The following is a 22,186-nucleotide window of genomic DNA, read 5'->3' on the forward strand; positions in this document are numbered from 1 at the left end:
ATTCCATATATTAAGTACATTTCTGTTAATTTACATCATTAATAAATATACTATGTTTCGAAATATTGAATTAATATCATACAATGACACTGTTTAGCTGATGTGCTTTGTGTACACTTGGAACAACTACCAACGATTCGTGCAACAGCGTGATTTAACACAAAAAAAATAATGATTTATTGAGCTATGAGTTGAGCTTCTTTGAGTGAAAAGAATCGCCAGAAAGTGAACTTTGTCCACGGAATGGACCGATCCAGTAAGCACCGCCCCATGGTGTTCTGACCAATCACAGCCGTGATTTATGTCCGACGTGTGTGCACTTAAGTCCGACATGCGTGCACGCGCGTATGATGCGCGCGGCAGGAAAATGCAGCGTGGCATTGGAGAGGAGCACGTGTTAATTTGCCAACGTGCGCACTGGGCGGAGCTTACTGGATTGGTCCATTGCGAAGGGTATAACGTTTGAAAATTATATTGAAACATTTCAGGTCATCTACTGGGTTAACAGAATACGTTCAGTAGCCTCTTATTTCTAAAATTGGTTATTCAAAAATATAAAGGCCTACAATTTTTGTAAAAAAAAAAAAAAAAAATCATTTTGGCCAACAATGATGTATTTCCCTATAATGCGGGTAAAATACCACACCAAGCAACAGCGATATCAATCCTGTTAAAAATTCCGACGTCATTTCTTTTACAAACCACGCCCACTTGAGCAAGGGTCAATTTCGGAACATAATACGCAGCACAGACGGGAAAACACTTAGGGCAAAAACAAAGAGTTGTATACGGCACAGGGTAATTGCAAAGTAACTCATTAACCTTGGGGACTGAATGTAGAGCCATTATGCGCACTAATTATCTAATTAGTTCCTAATTAACCAGAGTCCAATGTCAAGGTGCTGGTAAGCGCATGATTTCACACAGAGCCTTCCGTCTATTTCACGGAGACCATAAGCATAAGCACAGCAAAAAGCACACTAACCTTAGAGGAAAAAATGTGCTTAACTTAGTGAGGTAACAATAGAAATCTCGATTCATGCGTGACCGTTAGCACTTCAAAGCTATGAATTGAGCTCTTATGCTAAGCATAATTGTTTTGTATAGTAAGCACACTTTTTCTGCCAACTGTTAAGCAGCGCAAGTGGCCGCAAGTGGATTGTCTACGTATGCGATGGATGTGCCGTTCGTGACAAAATAATTCAGTCCTCGTTAATATTGTCACAAAAAGTACACTCTCTTGCAAGATTCTTTTCACTCACATTAGCTCATAACATTTCTAAAATCTTGTGGGTTTTTCTAATTTGTATACAGTTTTATACATTGAGTTTATTTTTCTTTTTTTAGATCTGAAATTTCACTATATAGTTTTAGTTTTAGATGGTGTACTCAACTGAACGCTTCAAGCCACTTGCTTCCGATAAGTTATGTTTCGCACTAATATTTTACAAAATGATTCAACCTCAAAAACAGCCATATTACTGTAACTATATTCATAAAAACTGAAGCACAGCTATAATGTACAAAAACAATTAAATATTTGTTATTCTTTTTTTAATGATTTATATTAAAGAAAAGGCACTATAATTTTGATGGGCATTAAAGGTAATATACACCACCAGCCCCAAAAAAATGTATTTTTGTCGATTCAAGGTACAACAATAAATAAATCGGAAAGCCGGTTATTAAACCAATCTGTCGGGATTTCATCTCAGTAGATTTACTTTTTGAGAAACCTGTGAAAACGCATCTTCATTTTTCTTGACGCGAAGCAAATGTTTCCGTCGACAGCGCATTTCCTCTTTTCTCGAAAGTGACGGCACACCACGATATAACAGGATTTACGATCCAGTTTTGTTTACATACAATCAGGCAGGATATTTCTTTGCTTAACACTTTCATTTTTTTAATGTTTTAATAAATGGCGTCAATTATCTTTAAACAGGTCCCAAATTGGCTTGACGAGAATGGGAAAATACCTTTGAAACAGCGCGCGTTCCTTCACATACGCGCAAGGCATGATGGGAACCAACATGGCGCAGCAGGATCGTACCCATGGAAACGAGGTTGGGTTTAACTTGCGTAGTCAGGCTTCGTGCATTGCTTCTGACGTTTGACAATTTGTGAGGAAATTTCTCTTTGCACCGCTGCTCTCAAATGATCGGTCGTGGTCATGATGATTCATACCCAAGTTGGAACATACCTTGATTGAAAAACTCTACCTTGCCCTACAACCCTATTGCTCTATCATTATTACTTCCATCTAAAGTGGTTAAAAAACACCCAGACATATCAGCAACTGTATTCGACTAAACCGGCTGCGCAGTCACATTTATCAATTTGTGTCACTTACACCAGTCTATTTTTCATGCTTAGAGCCTTTGATGTCCAAGATCATGCAGGTTCCAAACTTCGGATGTCGATAATTTGTGTACAAATTGCACAAACCAATCAGAGAACACGTTACAAATATGGAACCGCCCATAATTACCTTAATTGGAGAGGGTATTTTGATCCACCAATCACAGTTGGATTATTGGGCGGGTCATGAATGAGCAACAAGGGGTACCCTACTCATATACTATTTCGCATTTGTGAACCACGATCACCACTGGTCACGCCATACAACTAGTATGTGCATGTGCATCATTTATTGGATAAAGTTTTTATTCAAAGGATTTTCATGAATAATTATTCCGTATATCTGTAATCAATTTTATGGCATTCCGACACTAAAACCGCATCGGAAGATCATCAATTAATCGGGTCAGGTGCATCAAAAATTAAGATTTTATTAAGATGTTATTTTCACGAGGAAAAGTATGAGAAACCACAAGGCACACCGGTGTCTGATATGGTTGGCTACTCGTGGTTGCTTGGTGGTTGTGGGTTGTTGTCCTGACTTGCGACCTTGGCGCCGTTTCCTTTCATCTTCATGACGACAAAGACAATGATGACCATTACGATGAGTACGAGTAGGACCGCGCCGACCACGATACCAGCTATAGCTCCCGGGGAGAGACCCACTGGCACCGGCTGACCGTCTGTGGAGACACGCCAAAAATGATAGCCAAAGTGAGAGACCAAAAATCAAATAACTGAAAACTACCTGCTTCCTTTATGGAGCAGAAATATACAAATCTCGATGGGTCCTGTTGGTATCGAAACACTATATCATGCATATAAAATGTCTAGTCCATCACAAGTTAAGGTCACAAGTAACAGGGGAGCAGCAATGACAAAGAAATATACTTGTTACATAATAGTGTGTGGCTTGTTTTGAGACTGAAAGACTTGTGATGGATTTGTGATGGACTTGTGATTGTCCTGCGATTGTCTTGTGACTGACTTGTGATTAACATGTGATTGACATGTGATTGACTTGCGATTGACTTGCGATTGACTTGTGATTGACTTGTGTTTGACTTGTGATTGTACTTGCGATTGACTTATGATTGACTTGTGATTGACTTGCGATTGACTTTGATTTACTTGTGATTTACTTGTGATAGCTTCTGATGGCTTCTGATGGACTTGTGACTTACTTGTGATGCACTGGGTATAACTATCAATTTCGATTGCAAAATTTTGATCGTAAAAAATTGCATTGTATATTGTACTACACTCTTCCATTTTTTTTATCAATCTATCTGTCAGGGCCAATTATTGACATTCTATATCTCCTCCATTTAAACCTCATCGCCAGGTCTTCGAAGCAGCACAAACAACGGCTCCCTCACTGGTTGCTTGTTCTCTAAATCACTTTTTCCAAAGAACAGTTTTCTGAAACCTGGTGGATTAACAAAATAGTACATATATTACAACAAACCTACCTGTTGGTATTACTGTTGTCAAATCTGGTGCTTGAGTGGGTGGTAGAATTTCTGTAAATGGGGAAGAAATGTAATGATGCTCCGTTAAACTTGAACGACTAAACATCTAAAATTCACTCAGCGTGGTACTTGCCCAAGCAATGCAGATTAAAACAAACATTTATCCTCAGCCGAACTCTTCACTTCTTCATTATCTTTCGTTATTTCCTTTATGAAACGAATGTTGGTGTTGAAAAGTTCAAGTTGATATCAAGAGTTTCGCGAACGTCGCGAGCAGACCACACTAAAAAAACTGATCCAGAGAGAAAAAATACTGTTCCTCTGGTTTTGCCGTATTATATCCCGTATTGATCACTTCCAAACGAAGCTGCATAGAGAGCGTGTTTTGTCCGAAGGCCTGAAGAAACCTTACGATCTGGACTTTAGGAAACAATACACAGGCAACAGTGTAAGCAGTGGAGAGCACCCATTAAAAGGCATGCAGCCCAACTTCGGAGCCTTGCCGGCCAGGCCCTCTATGTAGCCCCTTTCCCCCTGCAAAACAAAGACCTCTGGGCGTCGTTACTGTCGTTGCTAACCTATTACATAAAAGCCATAGAGGTAGCGGAGACTGGCCTGTGTAGCCCACTTTCAATCCAACGGTGACTTACCCTCGAAAGTAAACGACGAGGTGTCGACACCTAATTGGGCGATGAGTGGATTAGTTGAGTTTGCGAATGCTGTGACCATATGTTCCACCAGCTGATCCGCTGTCAGTGTAGTCTCCGCTGGGAATACCACCCGGTAAGTTGCTATCACACTGCCGCTCCTGAACTCCGTCACTTCGCAGTCATCTGCGGTCGGTAGTTTAGAAGATTCGTTTGCTACAGCTGTGACCTAGTGGAAGGAATGAAAGACTGAGTCAGAATCGGAATCTTCAGCCTTAAAAGGCAAAATGGGTTCAAAAACTCACCATAAGAACCGAATGGTCTAATACTCAGTCACCCTCGAATTTGATCGACTTCGGCACAGTAAGATGTGTTGGGGTTCCCAGATAGGATTTTAAAAGTACGGCTATTATGCATGCTTCTCATCTGTCTTTCGGGTCAATATGGACTGGTAACTCACCGCTGCACACACTTTCTCGCTTAACTCCTTGAAGGCGTCTGACGATTTATTTGTCAACTCGTCTGTGAAATTGGCTGGTAGACTGTCAATGTCAGTTATCCGCATGTTACCTTCGAACGTCTTAGGAGCTGCAAAACAACATGTTCAGAAACAGAATTTAGCATTAAGAATGTTTTGGGGAAAAGTTTGTTGTCTTGAAAGATGATGATTTTGTAAAATGATTTATATCTTTGCGCTTGATTGGGAAACCAAATCTTTTGTTTTCACTCTGCATGTTTATAGCTGTTGACGTTAGGATATTATGTTGCACGTTAAATACGTCGTCTTGGGGCGGGACACGAGCATTATTCATGCAGTCCTAAAAGCGCTTTATAAACATGAACATCACAAAAACTTTTAATCAATACATTTCACTATATACAAGAACAGGATGCTTGTACTTAAGTTGTCTGACAAATCCATTTCGAAAAGATGCTCAAATTCAAAACAATGTAAGCTAACATACGCGGAGCAGCAGTTGTGGTCTGTGATGCCGTTGTGCCCCCAGCTGTTGAAGCAAGTGCTGCTGCTGTAGTTGCATCACCACCTGCTGCTGCTGTAGTTCCATCACCACCTGCTGCTAATGTGGTTGCATCACCACCTGCTTCTGCTGTAGTTCCATCACCACCTGCTGCTACTGTGGTTGCATCACCACCTGCTGCTGCTGTAGTCCCATCATCACCTGCTGCTGCTGTAGTTGCATCACCACCTGCTGCTGCTGTAGTCTCATCACCACCGGCTGCTACTGTGGTTGCATCACCACCTGCTGCTGCTGTAGTCCCATCATTACCTGCTGCTGCTGTAGTTGCATCATCACCTGCTGCTGCTGTGGTTGCATCACCACCTGCTGCTGCTGCTGTAGTTGCATCACCACCTGCTGCTGCTGTAGTTGCATCACCACCTGCTGTTGCTGTAGTTGCATCACCACCTGTTGTTGCTGTAGTTGCACTATCAGATGTTATCACAGCTGCTGCTGTGGTTGCATCACCACCTGCTGTTGCTGCAGTTGCATAACCACTTGTTGCTATTGAAGTTGTACCGCCATCCGCTGTTGTTGCTGCAGGTGCACTATCAGATGTTATCGCTGTGGTGGTGGGGCCACTTGCAGGTGTTGTAGTTGGTCCACCATCACCTGCTGCTGCTGTAGTTGCATCATCACCTGCTGCTGCTGTGGTTGCATCACCACCTGCCGCTGCTGTAGTTGCATCACCAACTGCAGCTGCTGTAGTTGCATCACCACCTACTGTTGCTGTAGTTGCACTATCAGATGTTATCACAGCTGCTGCTGTGGTTGCATCACCACCTGCTGTTGCTGCAGTTGCATAACCACTTGTTGCTATTGAAGTTGTACCGCCACCCGCTGTTGTTGCTGCAGGTGCACTATCAGATGTTATCGCTGTGGTGGTGGGGCCACTTGCAGGTGTTGTAGTTGGTCCACCATCTGCTGTTGTTGCTGTAGTTGCATCACTAGACGTTATCACTGTTGTGGCGTCACCTACTGTTGTTGCAGCTGTAGTTGTATTAGCTTCTGCTGTAGTAGCATAATCTACCGCTAATGTAGCATCAACACCCGGTGTAGTCGTAGTGGTCTGTGCTCCTGGCGAAACAAAAAGACCAAAACAGAGAACAATCACAGAGTGTGGAATTCCTCATGGACTGAAACCTCCTCCCGTTGGCCGCTGGCCCTTTGCTTATATCCGGGTCGTTAGTAAAAACGTCATACACGCGCGCACCACTGATTACTAGCGCCCATTGGATGAACACTAAAGTTATGTTAGCTTCCGGTTCCAATGGTTCCAATGCAACCTCGTCCTCAGGGTGTTGAGCATCACGCGCCCACCACTACCTGCTCTCTCACCCTGGTATTGGATCATTTGCATGTGCAAGATTTTTGAACACGTCCGCTCATAAGTCCGACGCCTCATAGGTCCGACTCCTCAGAAGTCCGACAAAATGGCATCCCCCAACCAAATAAATGCCCATAAATCCGACGCCTCGTACTCTTCGTTTTTCCGACGTCGGACTTATGAGGCGTCAGACTTATGAAGCGTCGGACCTATGAGGCGGAATAAATAAATAGTATGCCTCATAAGTCCGGCGCCTCATAGGTTCGAAATTTCAGACTTATGAGGCGTCGGACCTATATGAGGCTTCGGACTATTACGGCCCCAATTTCCAGTATCATGTCTTGTATAATTAAACGAACAAAGTGTTAACTTACCAGTGAGACATGCTAGTACAAGTATGATGAAAACACAAAGCAGTGTTTTTGTACCCATGGCGAAAATATGCTCCCTTCAAAATCGTAATCTGGGAGAGGAAAGACATAAACAAGTTTACAAAATTGTAAGAAAACTCAAAAGGATGTTTGACATGCCTCCCATAAATTTCTTGCCAAAAAAATATATTTTCTGTCTTTATTTCGTCATTCACTAGTGCATAGTTTTTTTCACAAAACCCAAGCTCCTACACTAACGAAAAGGGAAACGGCATCCTCTGTTAATAAAAATATTAATTATTAAATATACTGTTAACAACAATGACTTTTTAATCTCTGTTGGGGGAGGGGGGGTTCACCGATGCTCCAATCGTGAATTAATCCTGTCATTGGCATCAATGACCGCGAAATGGTCCTTTCATTGGCACACTGCCAAGTGCCATTATCGGCAGGTGAGACTGAGTCCCGGATGTTACCATGGCGACGTTCTTTTATTTACCAATTCCCGCATCAGCGGCCGGCTATGCATCCTTGACAAACCGACGGGGCTTTATTAATGGATGGCGTGTTTTATAGAGTGCCCCGTACAATTCACGCCAAAGAGCCAACTCTGTGGCCATTGTGATGATTGATAACAGGTGATACTGGCTAGGAAGAAAACGAATTAGCTTCCTTGTAGAACAATAGAGACACCTGTAACGATCGATGGTCGTTTAGGATGACATCAAAGGATATACCTGGAAAGCAATCATCTTGACCTTAAAGATAAAAGTTAATGGATAAAACATAATACACAAAGTATCGATTGTAATAGTGGCTAAATTAAAACCGTATCGACCATATGCCCCATTGCACCTGAGTTAAATTATCCGAAGACAATATCCGTCATTGTGTTTTGTCCAAGACGGTTTCCACCTGTACCTAAATTTACACGTCGAGGGCGTTTTCCACTAAAAATGCAGAGATGCCGAATATATTCTTTCCAACTATAGTGTCTCGAGGCCTTGGGTTAGATGTAATTCTGCCGTTTCGTTAATACCTTCCAAAATTCTGCCGTTTCGTTAATACTTTCCAAAAATAACGTATAAATGTTGCATAGATAAGCCATCAGCCTGGGGGTTTGGTCAGTATCAAATCAGGGCATAAATGATTATAGTGTGCGTGCGCAAGGTATACCGCCCCTAGAGTGGTAACAAGCATTTTGATGGACATTTTGAAAAAAAAGGTGATTACACCCAAAAAGCTGCCACCGCTGCAATGCTGTCACACATTTTCCAATTCTGGAGGTGTGTGCCTTGCCAAAAATCGCTATGACGATTATTCCCCTCATCTGATACCAGTGGCCTAAATTTTGGACCGAGGATGATGGCCTAAGAAGGAGTTTCTGAATGTTTTCTTACATTGTATTATCAACACATTATATCGGGGTTTTTTTAAGCCTCTTAGTTAGACTCCTCGAGAAGTTCTGAAGAGGGTAACCACCAAGTACCAAGTAGTAGCAAGCTGATTAAAGAATGGGTACAATGCAAATGTTTTTCGTAAAAGCCTGCTTTAGTAGGGAACTCATAGCCATTTCCAAAAAAACTGTATTCCTGCATTGACATGATATCATTATTAAGTGACGGGTCCAGTCGGGGAGGGGACGGAGTGGGTGGGCGGCCCCAGCACTACCCAACCACCACACCGACTTTACTCTTAATCTAGTTGGACATTGTTTGCAAGTATGCTGTTTATTCCATTGCAGCGTTGCCAAATTAACTTCTGGAGGTTATCCCCTCCACACGGGAGCCTCCCGATGTTCCCCAGTCCCTATGTCCCCAGTGCCTATGCTCCCCAGTATTCCCTCTAGGGTAAGGGTTAGGGTTAGGGTCAGGGTTAATTTTAGGGTAGGGTTACTGGATATATGAATGGGGTCACTGTGAGGAACATATAGGGACTGGGAAGCATTAATTTACATCAGAGTGAAAAGGCCCATGACAACCCCTCCCCACACCTCTCCCCACCCCCACCCCGCAAAAATTCAATTCCAAACGGGGCCAGCCTGTAGTCTTTTTGTACCTTTCGGACTGACTGTCTGACTGACTCCCCGACTGAGGGTCACCTGTGACTTAGCCTGGTTGTTGGCTTGTGAATAAAACCGGGCAGTGCTAACGTATAGGACTATCCTACCATGAGCAGATTCAGCCCATTGATAACACCAGTTGCATGAAATACTCCCAATGAATACCATTCTGAATCAGCTGAATTTTTAAAATGGTGTCCTCTGGATGGGACCAGCTAAACTAGGCTTGATTTTTTTTTGTCTTGTAAGATATTTTAAAACGTGCGCCAATTATAGATTTGCGAATTTATTAAGAGTTCATACAACCGAATCCACAGCGATAATATTGTTCCGTCTAAACAAGTGTTCAACAGCCCAAGCTTTACCTAGCAACGTACACAATGAGCACAAATAGTTTGCACTTGATGGCCAGTATCTAAAATAACCTTCGTCATAATGGTTGGATCTGCAAACAGACCTCTATCTTTGGAACTTGACCTTTATGCAATATTAAATGCCGAGGGAGTGTATTCGTGTAAAATTGATAAGGCAATCCGTCTGCATTGCGCACAGGGTTTGAATAGTCGTGGTTGTGATACTACATTATATTATTTTCTCACAAAGCAGCTACTGTATATGAGTCTAAGGTATTCGATCTCGTTTTATCACCGAGATACCAACAATTTCGGCTTTGGCGTGCCAACGTGCCTATAGTGCCTTGTATATGCCTACAGTCTGCAAAATTCTAATGTGGCTGGTAAGTGACACACAGGGTGTCCAAGAAGAAGAAAGGTGTGCAAGCAGATATCCGTAAATATCTATTTAAAAAAATACCTAACATCCGTATTCTATCTTGATGGAGCATGTTAATTATACTCTTTTGTATATTCAGTAAAAATGCCATGGAGATCTATTCTTGCAAACCAAAAATCTAACAGATTATAAAAGGCTCTGGGGTTTTTCCCCATTCCAACCATTCCAATGGGATGGAATTGACACAGTTAACTTAATTTACATCAGATTGAAAAGGCCCGTGACAATCTGATGCACTGCACTAACTGTGTAAATCCCATTGGATTGGGTGAAAAACCCATAGCCTTTTACAATCGGTTAGACTCTGGTTTGCATGAACGGATTTCCATGGCATTTTCACTGATTAAGAGTATTCCATGTTGAGTGGTTACCATGTTTAATAGTGGACGCCTACTTCTACAGAGGATGTCGGAGAAGTCTTCTAACATAAGTACGTTTTAAAAATATATATCATTTGGTGGGAATTTTCGATCTGCCCTCATGTGGGCTCGGAAAACTAACAAAGGTACAAAATTAACGCGATTATTTTTTCCTGTGGTATATATGCGATTACTATGTCTATGAAGTCAGGCAGCTCATCCAAGAAGTCATATTTCGACTCAAATAAAATAAAAGCTCGCAGGAAAACGGCAGAAGAGCATTGAAGCCGAACTGCCTGTGTTGCTTTGATGGGAGCTAAAAAAAAAGTCCGCTGTCAAAGTGCCGTAGCATTGATAGCCTCGACGTGGATGCTTGATAGAAATTCGTCTATTTAAAACCGTTTTTCGATCCACCAGCTTCGATTTTCCGTTCCGGACTTTGAAACGTTGCCCTGGAAACAGGCAAACAACATGATGACACAAATGTGCTTCCCATCCGAAGTCCAGACGTGCAAGTGATACTGGTACTACGGTACTTCATGGCGCATTGATATTAGCATTTTGCTATAGTTACCAAGCTACGGCCTGATACTATCAGCGGGTAACAAGTGGTGACGTCGGCGCTTGGAGACGTGTCGTGTATTAAAGTAATATTGACGTTAAGCTAAGTTTGTCGACCCTGTTTTTGCTGGGTCTGTTGCTAATAACGTGGCCCACCGTTCTGAAGACGTCAAGGACTTTTAATAATTAACTATGAACTAAAATCAATCATGTTGTATTACATCATTTTTTATTATTATTATTTTTTCATAGTTTAATAAAGAGATTCAGTGCGATATATTGAACTGAAATATGTACCACAACTGGTAGTATTTCGTATTTTTTTCACAGCAAGTTATATCTTTTCCTATATAGCAGGACATCGTTCAAACGCTCTGTTCGCTGTCAGTTAATGTCACGATAAGTAAAAAGTATTTACTTTTCCCGGACAAATTAAGGTATTGACTATGGATTAGTTCTTTTCTACGATTTTTTCCCCGATTCAAATATGTGAAAGTCTTCCTTAATGTGCGACAAATTGTTGCAACGCCTCATATTTAGAGGTTCAGAAATACCAGGCATGAGAATGAATGTTAATGAAAAATAAACAGGAAACTTGTACAAATACAGGAAAACACGTTAAATTAGGCCCCTCAAAAACCTAAAACAGGCTCAAAGTACATAAAAAATGCGGAAATCTGGGCAAACAAACAAACAGCAATTCATTTTAAACAAGAACATTTTAAAGAAAGAAACGGAATCTGAACATATGCAAATCAGACTTCCTGAAAATCGGACTCCTTTTCCTTTGTATCTAAATTACCTCCTATAATTATCTTCAATTAGGCATGCGCAATACTACAAATGAATTTGTATTTCGTAGAAACCTCACTTCACGCCACACTGGTCCGTGCTTACAGCGGACTCGAATTCGACGTCACTATACGAAAAACTCGCAGCGAAATTCGCTTGTTTTATGCAAAGTTAATTCGGGTGCTTTATTTTCGTTAAAACCGACTTCAGGTAGAATATCAAAATCGTGTCATCGGTGGGCATATTTGTTTTTTTTAAACGAAACCAAAGAGTTCAAGATTGACACAGCAGTACAGTTCGAAGGAACAAATACAGCCACGGTGAACCAACAATGAGAGCCGAGATTGACACTGATACAACAGAAGAAAGAAGAGCCGCGCACGTGTTATAGGACAGAGTAATAAGGTCGGTTCATTATACACATGCAGTTAAAACGAAAGCGATACTGATTTCTTTGACGTCACAACATAAACGTTCCATAGTGAACCGTGGAGTAACTATGGACCCCCGCCCCTCCCGCTCTGTGACCGCGCTTATACAGCGGCGGCATCTTCCAAAATGGCAGGCGGTCTTCAAAACCGGCCATATGATTATGCAAACTACGCAGGGCGCATTGTAAGGGTTTCGGGGCTTGGTTTTCATATTCCTCACTCATATCAGAACTCTCTATACCATTTTGGAAAATGGTTACTGAAAACAAAAATTGGGCAAGTTTTGTTTTCATCTCGAGGGGGTACATTAATGCTAGAGGATGCACATCTATGTCCGCAAGAAGTGACCCCTGACCCCCCTCCCCCCGGTTCCACCACCCCCCTGCGCTTATAATTTCGAGAAGGCAAACCAAAAAAATGACTTTAAAGTAAATATACAATATTAGCTTTTGCTGTAATTTTCAGAAATATATGGATTTGTGGGGTTGTATTATTATAGCAAATATTGTTACACTGCCTTGTTATTGTTTGAAGTTTTGTGTTCGTAAATGCTGGAAAAACCAAGAAAAAAATTCATTTTCTTGTAGTCTGGTTCCCTGACCCACTTAAGATAAAACGGAGCAATTTATAGATGTCAGGGAATTGTAAGGTCAGGGAACCAGTCCAGACTTGTACCCGCTCACCAGATGTGTAATCGATTGTAAACAAAATGCGAACTGGTAAACTGATGGGGGCTGGTCGACCAGCGTTGGAAACAGATACAAAAACACCACTTTTGTTGAAAAATATCAGGACACTAGGTGCCATGATTTTACAGGAGGATTTAGACTGTAAGTCACTAACAGTCCAGTAAGGTATTTCGTGATAATTTGGTTGTTTTGTTTTGTTTTATGTTTGCAAAAAGTATATTCCCTTTAACCAAACCCATTTTGTGCCCCCTCTCCGATGACGTCTGTCCCCTTCAAAATGGGACCTCATTTTATACGCTACTAAGACTATTCTATGGGCTATGTTAGCAGAAAATCGAGTAGGCCTGATTACCAGTTCCTTATATAAGATTTGGACGCTGGGGCCAATCGTTAAGCAAATTTCTAAGCAAAAACAGGGCCCAATTTCATTGGTCTGCTTTAATACGTGTTGGTCAACAAATCTCCGCTTACTGCAGTAGAAAATTCCGTGCTTACTCTTAGCATTTTTCAAGGGTTTAAGCGTGGATTTTAGATTATGCGCATGCGTACATCATGCCTGTACCCCAAATATTCTGTGTTTACAGGGTTAGCCAAATGTTTTATGTGCTGACGCTGTTAGCACAGAATGGTGATCGTAAGCCTTTTTTGGGGAGGGGTAATAAAGCCATAAAATTGGGCCCAGTTTTCCACGAACTGACATACGTTATGTATTGCCGGTGATTGGTTGCAAATGAAGAAACTAAGAAATACTTTCAGCTTAACTGCTGTACGAAAATTGGGCCCAGCAACCGCACGATGACATAATGAAAGATATTATATATCACGTGAAAGAACAGACGCTGAATACCAACGAGGTCGTAATACAATACACCGCAGACCAAATTTAATCCTATGCAGTATTCGGCGACAGCGGTCTCATTATTATAAAAAAAAAAAAAAAGAGGTTTCCATTTCATGCGATAGATATTAACATTTCTAAAAGCTTTAGGCCCTAAAATAATCATGCAATGAAATAGCACGAGGATGGCTGATACTGCGTATTGTAAATAGCACAGTAGCCCTATAATGCGTCACGTCATGATTCGACAAAATGGTTTTCTTAAAGGTACAGTTCATCATTTGTAATTTCTGCATTTTGTTCTTTTGAAGCAACAAACGTGCTCAAAATCAACGCCTCGTTGGAAAGGCATTTTTTTTCGTTGATTTCTTCAAAATGACAGCTTGCCGGAAAGAATTATGTCACAGGGACTTTAGTCCCCTCACTATCTTTCAACCAAGTATGTTTTTCAACACTAATTACATCAGTTACTTTTTGGATAGCTGCAAATGATGGACTGTATCTTTAAATATAAATCTGCTAAAAGAGCATGCAAATGCATCTTCCAGGAAGTCACTGCATACTCCATTAAAGTGCCGGAACTGCAACATCCGCCTTGTTCCCTGATAAATAGCGTCTCGTGGATATAAAATGTGTTGCGTGTCAATGAAAGATGTTGAGTTGGTGTGTATTTTATTATAATTGTTGAATCTTTATTCAAAGAACAGGGACAATTTTTATTTATTTACTTGAAATATGAAATTATCAGCAAAGTAGATACTGAAACATTATTTCCGAGTTGTCTGGCTATAAAAACAAACACAATGATGCTACACTCATCATTGTTTCTGTCTCCTTCATGATAGACAAAGAATATCACTAATGTTGAATGTGTGGCATTGCGGAGGACAAACATGGAGTTTGTTTAGTCTGTGCAGAGCCTTGCATGTTAATAAACCGAAAAATCCAGTCGAATACAAATTGACAGAAATATCTCCCGCTTAAAAAAAAATCGATTTCGTCCATATCTGGTGAAAACAGATGTAGGCTTAGCACGTGGAATAAGCTTAATGATCAATACATATTAGAGGTAAATCAGGATTCTCTCCTCTTCACTGATAATAATCTTACAGGTTTGTTGTTTGAAATGATCGATTTGGTGTGGGAATCGACCGCGTGAAAATTCATCCCGTCAAGGTATTGATTTTTGTTACAATTTTTTTGGTATGAAAACACATTATCTCTCTTCAGTGATTTATCTTTAACGACGAATACACGATCACGCGCGGGAGAGATGCACAATTGTTATTGTAATGAGTAAAAGAGAAAATTTACGCTCATTATTTGCACAAGGTTGAGAAGCGATTTAGTGTGTCATGATAAAACTACGTTTCGAAGGACTTCCAATTAAACAGCAAAACTTCCTCCTGACGATTGCAAGCCACCTGAACCAAGAATAATGCTAAATAAATTATGATGTCAGTTCGGATGAAAAAACAAACAAAATGGCCGTTTGTACGCAGGGAGAAGGTTCATCTGACGTGCACGTAACGGATGTTATTTAAATTGCCTCAATTTAATCAGAGGCCTGTACACCAGGCACAGCAGACATAATATGTCATTGTTGACACGGGTGAAATAGAATAACAATCTTACACCATAATATTAGTAAAAGAACAACCCAAGGTGAAAATATGTTTATATATTTCCATGTTCAGTTGTGAAACATAATGTGACATTTTAATCCATAACTGCACATGCACAAGAAGGGTTCATTAGAGAGAAGTTAAACCTTCTCCTAGAATCAAAATATCGGTTTTATTTTCATAAGATGACTGCATGCGCCAAACCTGCAGGCTCTGTTGATCATTATTGGCATTTACAAAAAAAACACGAGGACCTTCGTGTCTCATTCGCGGCGAGGATTGAAAAAAAGGGAAGGGTCCAAAATGCCCTGCAATATTGCTTAGCAATGAAAGCCTCGGCCTGACATTTAATGTGAAATTTGTCCGCACCACATGATATCGACGCTGACTGTCTAGCAATCAATGTATGTATCACCGTGCATAATGCAAAGATTTGATATAATGTAGGGCGCGCGGTCGGAGGCAGTTGAAAACGGAAACACAAGAACTCTATGTGAGAGTGGAGCTCCTTACGGGCAACCGACTATGCACGCATCGTATATAGAACAAACCGTTGTTGAAGAGGCGTGAAATGAAGGCTTGAAGTCCACAAGCTGATAGGCAGGTAGACAGGCCGATAACGAAATCTACCTTGATTGCTGGCAATTAAAACACTGTCTTGTTACTTGGAGAAATTGGAGATATATTTAAGTACCTAGTTTTAATACCTTGAACATATTTTATGGAATTTGTGCTATAGAAATGAATAAATTATTCATTCTTCTTATTATTATTATTCCTAGCAAGCTACTTTTACTAATATGATTTCCAAAATGTCCGACATCTCTTTGGGACGAAAACATATCTGAAACTGACACCATGATTTGTAGTATTCCAGATCAAATATCGCCAACACATAATGTGCCAATTTCAGACATTTTGTACAAACAACTCATGTTCATATAAAGTGTGTTTATTCTCCAAAGGCACCCAATCATAGACTGGCCGTTTGTGACAATTGTCAGAGGTATATAAGTATTTTGCTGATCGTATGCGGACTGTGTTGATAATACTTGTGTTGTTCCCGAATAACTAATTATACAGTTGAACAGCAAGTGGATTGTAATTGTTTAGAGTGGACACAGGATAGGCCTACTACACTGGAGGATCCGGCCTTGTATCGCCATGCACGCAGGGGTAAATATAAACGAGAAAAATGGAGGGCATACGAAAACAATGAACATCTAAAACAGACAAAAACACCAACATATGGTCTAAGATGGTTACTTACCCAGGCCTCCAATGCAGTCTCCTTAAGTAAATATTAACGTCTCCTCGTGTTGTTATAATCCAGTAAAATGGCAATTGAGAAAGATGTCCGTCTGTGTTCGACCGCTCTCTCCCGGAGAGTGTGGATGAGGCGAGGGTTGCAATGAAAATGATCAGGTATCCCACGCACGCTGCGGTTCTCAACTCGGACGATTGACCAGTAATTTCAGCATCCTCCCCAGTCCCTACGTGTTTTTTCTCTTTTATTTGAATAATCGATCGACTTACGCCAATCGCGACGGGGAAATCTGCGTTGCCAGGACATGTGACTTATATACAACCAATAATTATCATAAAACCGATTTTCTTTCCCTGCGCAGGTGGTATCGTGCCGTACACTATTTTGTATCAAAATGGTGATAGAAATTCTTCCCGTGCTTTGCAACATTTTCGATTTTTTTGCTTCATCTCGCGAATGTTCAATTTGTATGTTTTATCCTTTTCTATTTTTGGACGTGTTCAACCCTCTAAAAAGGGTTGTTTTCGCACCCAATACATACAAAAAAAGACTCGCCTGAATTACACGTCGGGTCGCAAAGAATTCGACATTTATTAATTGTTATATTTGCCTGTCTCAATGTGAGTTAGTTCCTTTGTTTGATGACTCAAAAGTGAATAACTTTGAAATAATAAGATGCCAAGACAATTGGCGATTTAAAAACAAAATCTATTTTTCGGGTCAAAAGTCGGAAAATATCACATGTGGTGGAGAGCAACTTCTAAAAAACTGGGCAGCCAAATTCATGCAGTGGTGAAAAATGAATACCCTGTTTGAAACTGTTGTTTCATTCTGAGAAGGTAAGTATAGATTTGGCCGGAACTTCAAAAACCGGAACTGGAATTTGCAAACATATTTAAGCAATGGCATTGCAACCAACGCAACAGATAAGAACTGATACCATTGTTTCATTAAAGGCCAAGGAACTTTTCCTCTAAGCAAAAGCAATATCACTTGAACAAAAAAAAATGGCTATTTCTGAATTATTTCTATCGAAAAATGTTCCATTCATGCACCATACTTGTGCTTAACTGGAAAAGGTTAATTGCATAATGTCTGAGGCGTGGCTCTGGCTTCTTTCCCTAAGGGGTTTTGCATTGGGAATACATTGTAGTCATTACTGGCTGTCAATTTGAGGTTTGACAATACTTTGGGCATCACTTAGCGTATAATTGAGCCCAAAGAATCTAGCAATTTCGAATTTCTATTTCTTTACCGCGTTGTTGGTCAATTAACGGCAGCTTCATGCATTTGTTACGAACACGGGCTCGCCTAGTATAAAACTGGACAATTTGTTTGATCATTACAATGACCATTTTGAGAGAGACGCCTTTCCGAGTCTAACGATATCTATATCCATTCCAGTTGGCCTTTGTCGTTGCCATGTTTGTCACCATCCCCAAGCTGTCATCTGCAAACACTAATTGTAAATTTGGCTTTACTAAGTTTCCTTGTCTCTATACCATTTCCAATGAAATCCCATCACCATTATGACATATCTTAATGTTATGTATTATATTCCACCTGTGCGTCACTAACCTCGTTTTTTTATCTCAATGTATCATACTAGTGTGATCTTGTTATCCTTTCCGACTGAGGACTCTTACTTGGGACAGGGGTTGAGGACCTCAGCCAAGTCCTTGAGAAGTTTTCGTGTACAATCTTTATGGGACATGTTGAGAAAAAGTACAAACAATAGGAACAAAAGAAGGGAACAATGGGGGTCCTCATAAGTAAGTATAGGATAACTCGACTCAGTGTGTGTGCTTTTGTTTATGGTGTAAATCGAGGACCCACACGTGCAACATCATCGGTGAATTGAGGACAGGAACCAAATCGAGGACGACCTAGATTAGAAAACATGTACGAAACCAATAAGAGCTGTTGCAAAAAAAGTTAGAATATAAACAAAGGAAAAGGGAAGAGGAACAATTATAAAATCCTCGATTTACACCATAAACAAATGTGATTGTGTGTGTGTGTTGTCTTTTTTCCCATTATTATTTTAAGCATCGTATTTTCATTTGTATTTTCCTGGTTTTGACCACTGTATTGCTATTTCGCATGGACATTTTCTGAAGTAAAAATAAGAAGATGAGAGGTGACGATGGTCAGATTTGTCAGGGCAGAATAAGATTGCTGATTTGTGCTCATCCATGCAGTATTCCTCTTCGGTTTTTGTCCGGTGGGGAAAATGTAACGAGACGCGCAGAATTCGTAGACCAGTTCCGGTCAATGGACCAAACAGGCTGTCAATAGGAACGTGCGGACCTCCTTCGAGCCAACATCTATGGCTTTGATTTTGTCCTCGTGTGCCGACACATCACATACTTTCTGTTGTATATTGTTTTTTTAATATAACACTTTGTATACTTGTGGAATGTGGCGGGTGCGATGAATGTATTCGGCGCTATGTGAGTGAGTCATTTCCAATCACATTTCACAACATCCGTGAAATGGCCTGAATGATTAAGGAGATGTCAGGCAGTTATTAATGCATTGGCAATTTATCGTTTTTAGTTTCCAGGCAGAAAATTACCAACCAAATATCACTACTTGAAAGTTCAACAGTCAAGATAGGCTACTTGAAGTAGAGGAGCACCATTATACTGGTCCCCTTGGGCTAGCCTAGTGCTCTCTTTGTATACTGACTGACTGACTGACTGGCTGACCCCCCCCCCCCCCGACTCCCCGACTTACTCCCCGACTCCCTCCCCCCCCCCCCGACTCCCCGTTGTGACTGACTGACTCCCCCTTGTGACTGGTTCAAGAACGCACAAAACTGGGAGTCGTTTCACGCACTCTGGTCTACACAATCGGACCAGATTTAGCCTATTCTTTGGCGTTGTGGGGTGATCCTATACAAGAGCGCTGCCCGGCTTACAAGTAAAAGTCAGTCAGTCGGTCAGTCAGTCAGTGAGATGGTACAAAGAGAACAGGAGACTGGCCCTCTGGGATTAGCAAAAAAGCATTGCAGCTGTTGTTGGCTGTACTAACAAAATAATGACCGAAAGAAGGGACGAGTCAATCGCTATGGTCAGCAGTCCTAATCTTCCGAGACGCACGTGTTATTGTAAGCCACAACCAAGTAATTGGGACAAGGCCTTTACGATTAGGATTATCTCAGTACAAACAGGTGTTGCATCACCGATCAATGTCATATATTTCAGAGCAAGGAATGATTACCCGATTCGTTGCAATAAACCCCCAGCCTTGACATTGACAGAGCGGACCAATGTAAACATCTCACTGTGAGACACTGTTGCTATTTGTATGATCCGATGCAAATATCGTGCTCAAATAGATCTGAGCGGGGTTGTTAAGCGTCCGTTGCTAACATGTTTGTGTTGGCATGGGCATAAATACGCACTGGACATCACTATGGACACCGTTTCCATGTCGCAAGAGATGAATGTCCAACGGACGGAGGCCGTTCCACTAGTGTGAAGAGTAATCAAAACTTATCAAAAAAGACTGATATAAAGGCCTGCATTGTATTATCATCGTGTCAAAAATAGATGAAGTGTTTGCGGTTACCCCGAGAGATGAATATGGGTTAAACGCTTCCGAATGCCTCAAATAACTTCAAAAGAGATGTATGTTGCAATACTACCGGAAACTGCCATTATCTATCATGCTGACTATCCTTCAAATCCAATGCCGACTTGCTATAGAGTGATTCTTCAAGCCAATCCAAATCGCCATGCAGTAAAAAAAAAATGAAAGGGAGACAGAAGACTTTACAAATATTAAATAATTTTCTATTTCAGACAGCGGGAAGTTTACTTCGCGATTTCCCTATCACACATGCCAACAGCGCCCACTCAAATTTTATTCATTTTCTTATTTCGAAGTGCGTCTACCAGTGATTTCTTGAGCAATTTAAACTAAATGTAGAACGAAATTCATCAATATTCTTAAAAAGAAATGAACTCAACACAAAGGCTAACGACTGCCAAACAGTATGAAAAATAGAGGAACTTTGTTAAATTTCCTTCTGTAGTGTTATGGTCTTTATAAACGAATGAACAAAAGGAAGATTTTAGAAGTTTGGTTTGGAAATCCAGTCACTGAATTGTGATAAAGCTGTCTAATCAAGACATTAACTTACGGCCCAATTTCATAGAGCTGCTTAAGCAGAAAATTTGCTTAAGCACGAAAAAACATTGCTTAGTAAAATTAGGTTACCGGCCAAAACTCCATGTGATGTACATTGCTTGTGACTGGTATTTAGCTGTTGTTTACTTAGCATAACAATCGCATGGAGTTTTGGCCGGTAACCTGATTTATTAAGCAAGACGTTTTTGTGCTTAAGCAAATTTTGTGCTTAAGCAGCTCTATGAAATTGGCCACACACGAATTTCAAATTCACTCTAAAAACTGTTTAGCAATTAAACACAATTTTGCTATCACTTTGTAAACATGCTTAGAAGCTAAACATTATGTGTTCAATTCCTAAACATCAATGGTCAATTGCTAAACACTATCCGTCCTCACTCTAAACATGTTTATTATGTAAACATGTTTACAAACAGGTAGCAAGAAAGTGTTAGGATAAGTGTTTAATTGCTAAACACAGTTTTTGCAGTGTTAGCGTTGAAACCGAGGCTCTCAGTGCTAAGCCATTGTATATGAATGGCGGACCTTTTTATTTTAATCCTCTCAACAAGAGACAGCACTGATGCCCTCGGTTTGAGTGACAATGTAAAATTCGTCTGTAGGGCTACACAAAATTAATAAACGATCATAAGCCTATCAAGTTCTGTTACCATGGAGCTTTATTAGATGGTGGATACTACAAAACAGTTCTGTGGCAGTTTATACTAAGGCTCCGATCGAACAAACTATTTCAAGCATCTCAAGTCATGGAAACTGGTATTTGTTTTGTAGATAAAAATGAATTCAAGTTTTGGCGAAATATCAGAAGCCATTGTTGGTCCTCGCAACACAACTTGGCAACCTTATCAGCCAGTTGTATGACGTCACTGACGCGGGCTCAACCAGTCAAAATGTCAATAACGGCAAATGTCGCGAAACTCAATCTTATCACGGAGAGTCCAATTTGGTAACGGAAATTGTTTGGTCTGATGATGAGTCGGGTAAACATGACCCGCTATTCAGCCGGTTGTCAGGCTAGACGATTATCGCATTGTAGAGAATATGGGGGAGGGGGGAAGCAAGGGCCGACTACATGCTATAGACAGGTGGACCATGCCTCGCAGTGTAAATAGAAACGAGGTATCATAATGAGCAGCCGTTGCCTTGATAGCTGACGACGAGTGTAAAATAAGCAAAGGTTAATTCGAGTGTAAATAACCAAAGGATGATGCGTGCGATGATTAAGGTGTTTTCAAACTAAGGCTTCCTTTGCGGCATTGGCTACATCTCTGGCTTCGGAATCGTTGAGAACCTGATTTTCCATAACTACAATCCTGGCCAAATCTCGCTGGGCCCCCAACCCCCCAGCCCCGTTCAATGTTGTCTCTCATTGCGCGGTGTGTGCTCCATCCGCTGAGGAGAACAACATTGACCGG

The 22,186-nt window shown here is 40.9% G+C and overlaps 1 protein-coding gene across 1 annotated transcript; it reads right to left on the reverse strand.

Moving 5' to 3' along the window:
• Nucleotides 1–368: 368 nt before the first annotated feature.
• LOC119729770 (polysialoglycoprotein-like) lies at nt 369–16,812 on the reverse strand. Its single transcript, XM_038202511.1, has 7 exons — nt 16,617–16,812; nt 7,201–7,289; nt 5,446–6,576; nt 4,941–5,068; nt 4,484–4,709; nt 3,834–3,884; nt 369–3,044 (listed from the first exon to the last, which is right to left on the reverse strand). The coding sequence occupies exons 2-7, from the start codon at nt 7,256–7,258 to the stop codon at nt 2,863–2,865; spliced, it is 1,776 nt and encodes a 591-aa protein (XP_038058439.1). The 5' UTR covers nt 7,259–7,289; nt 16,617–16,812; the 3' UTR covers nt 369–2,862.
• Between the last annotated feature and the right edge of the window lie 5,374 nt (nt 16,813–22,186).

This window comes from Patiria miniata, unplaced genomic scaffold, assembly GCF_015706575.1.
Source record: "Patiria miniata isolate m_02_andy unplaced genomic scaffold, ASM1570657v1 HiC_scaffold_21, whole genome shotgun sequence".
Classification (NCBI taxonomy): Eukaryota; Metazoa; Echinodermata; class Asteroidea; order Valvatida; family Asterinidae; genus Patiria; species Patiria miniata.

What these genes read in the sequence shown, in the direction of transcription:
- LOC119729770 (XM_038202511.1), bottom strand. Translation starts at nt 7,258, where the DNA reads ATGGGTACAAAAACACTGCTTTGTGTTTTCATCATACTTGTACTAGCA. An exon ending in GACCACAACTGCTGCTCCGC is followed by an intron (nt 5,069 to 5,445) that starts GTATGTTAGCTT and finishes GTTGTTTTGCAG; the next exon opens with CTCCTAAGACGTTCGAAGGT. An exon ending in CTCGTCGTTTACTTTCGAGG is followed by an intron (nt 3,885 to 4,483) that starts GTAAGTCACCGT and finishes CCCCATTTACAG; the next exon opens with AAATTCTACCACCCACTCAA.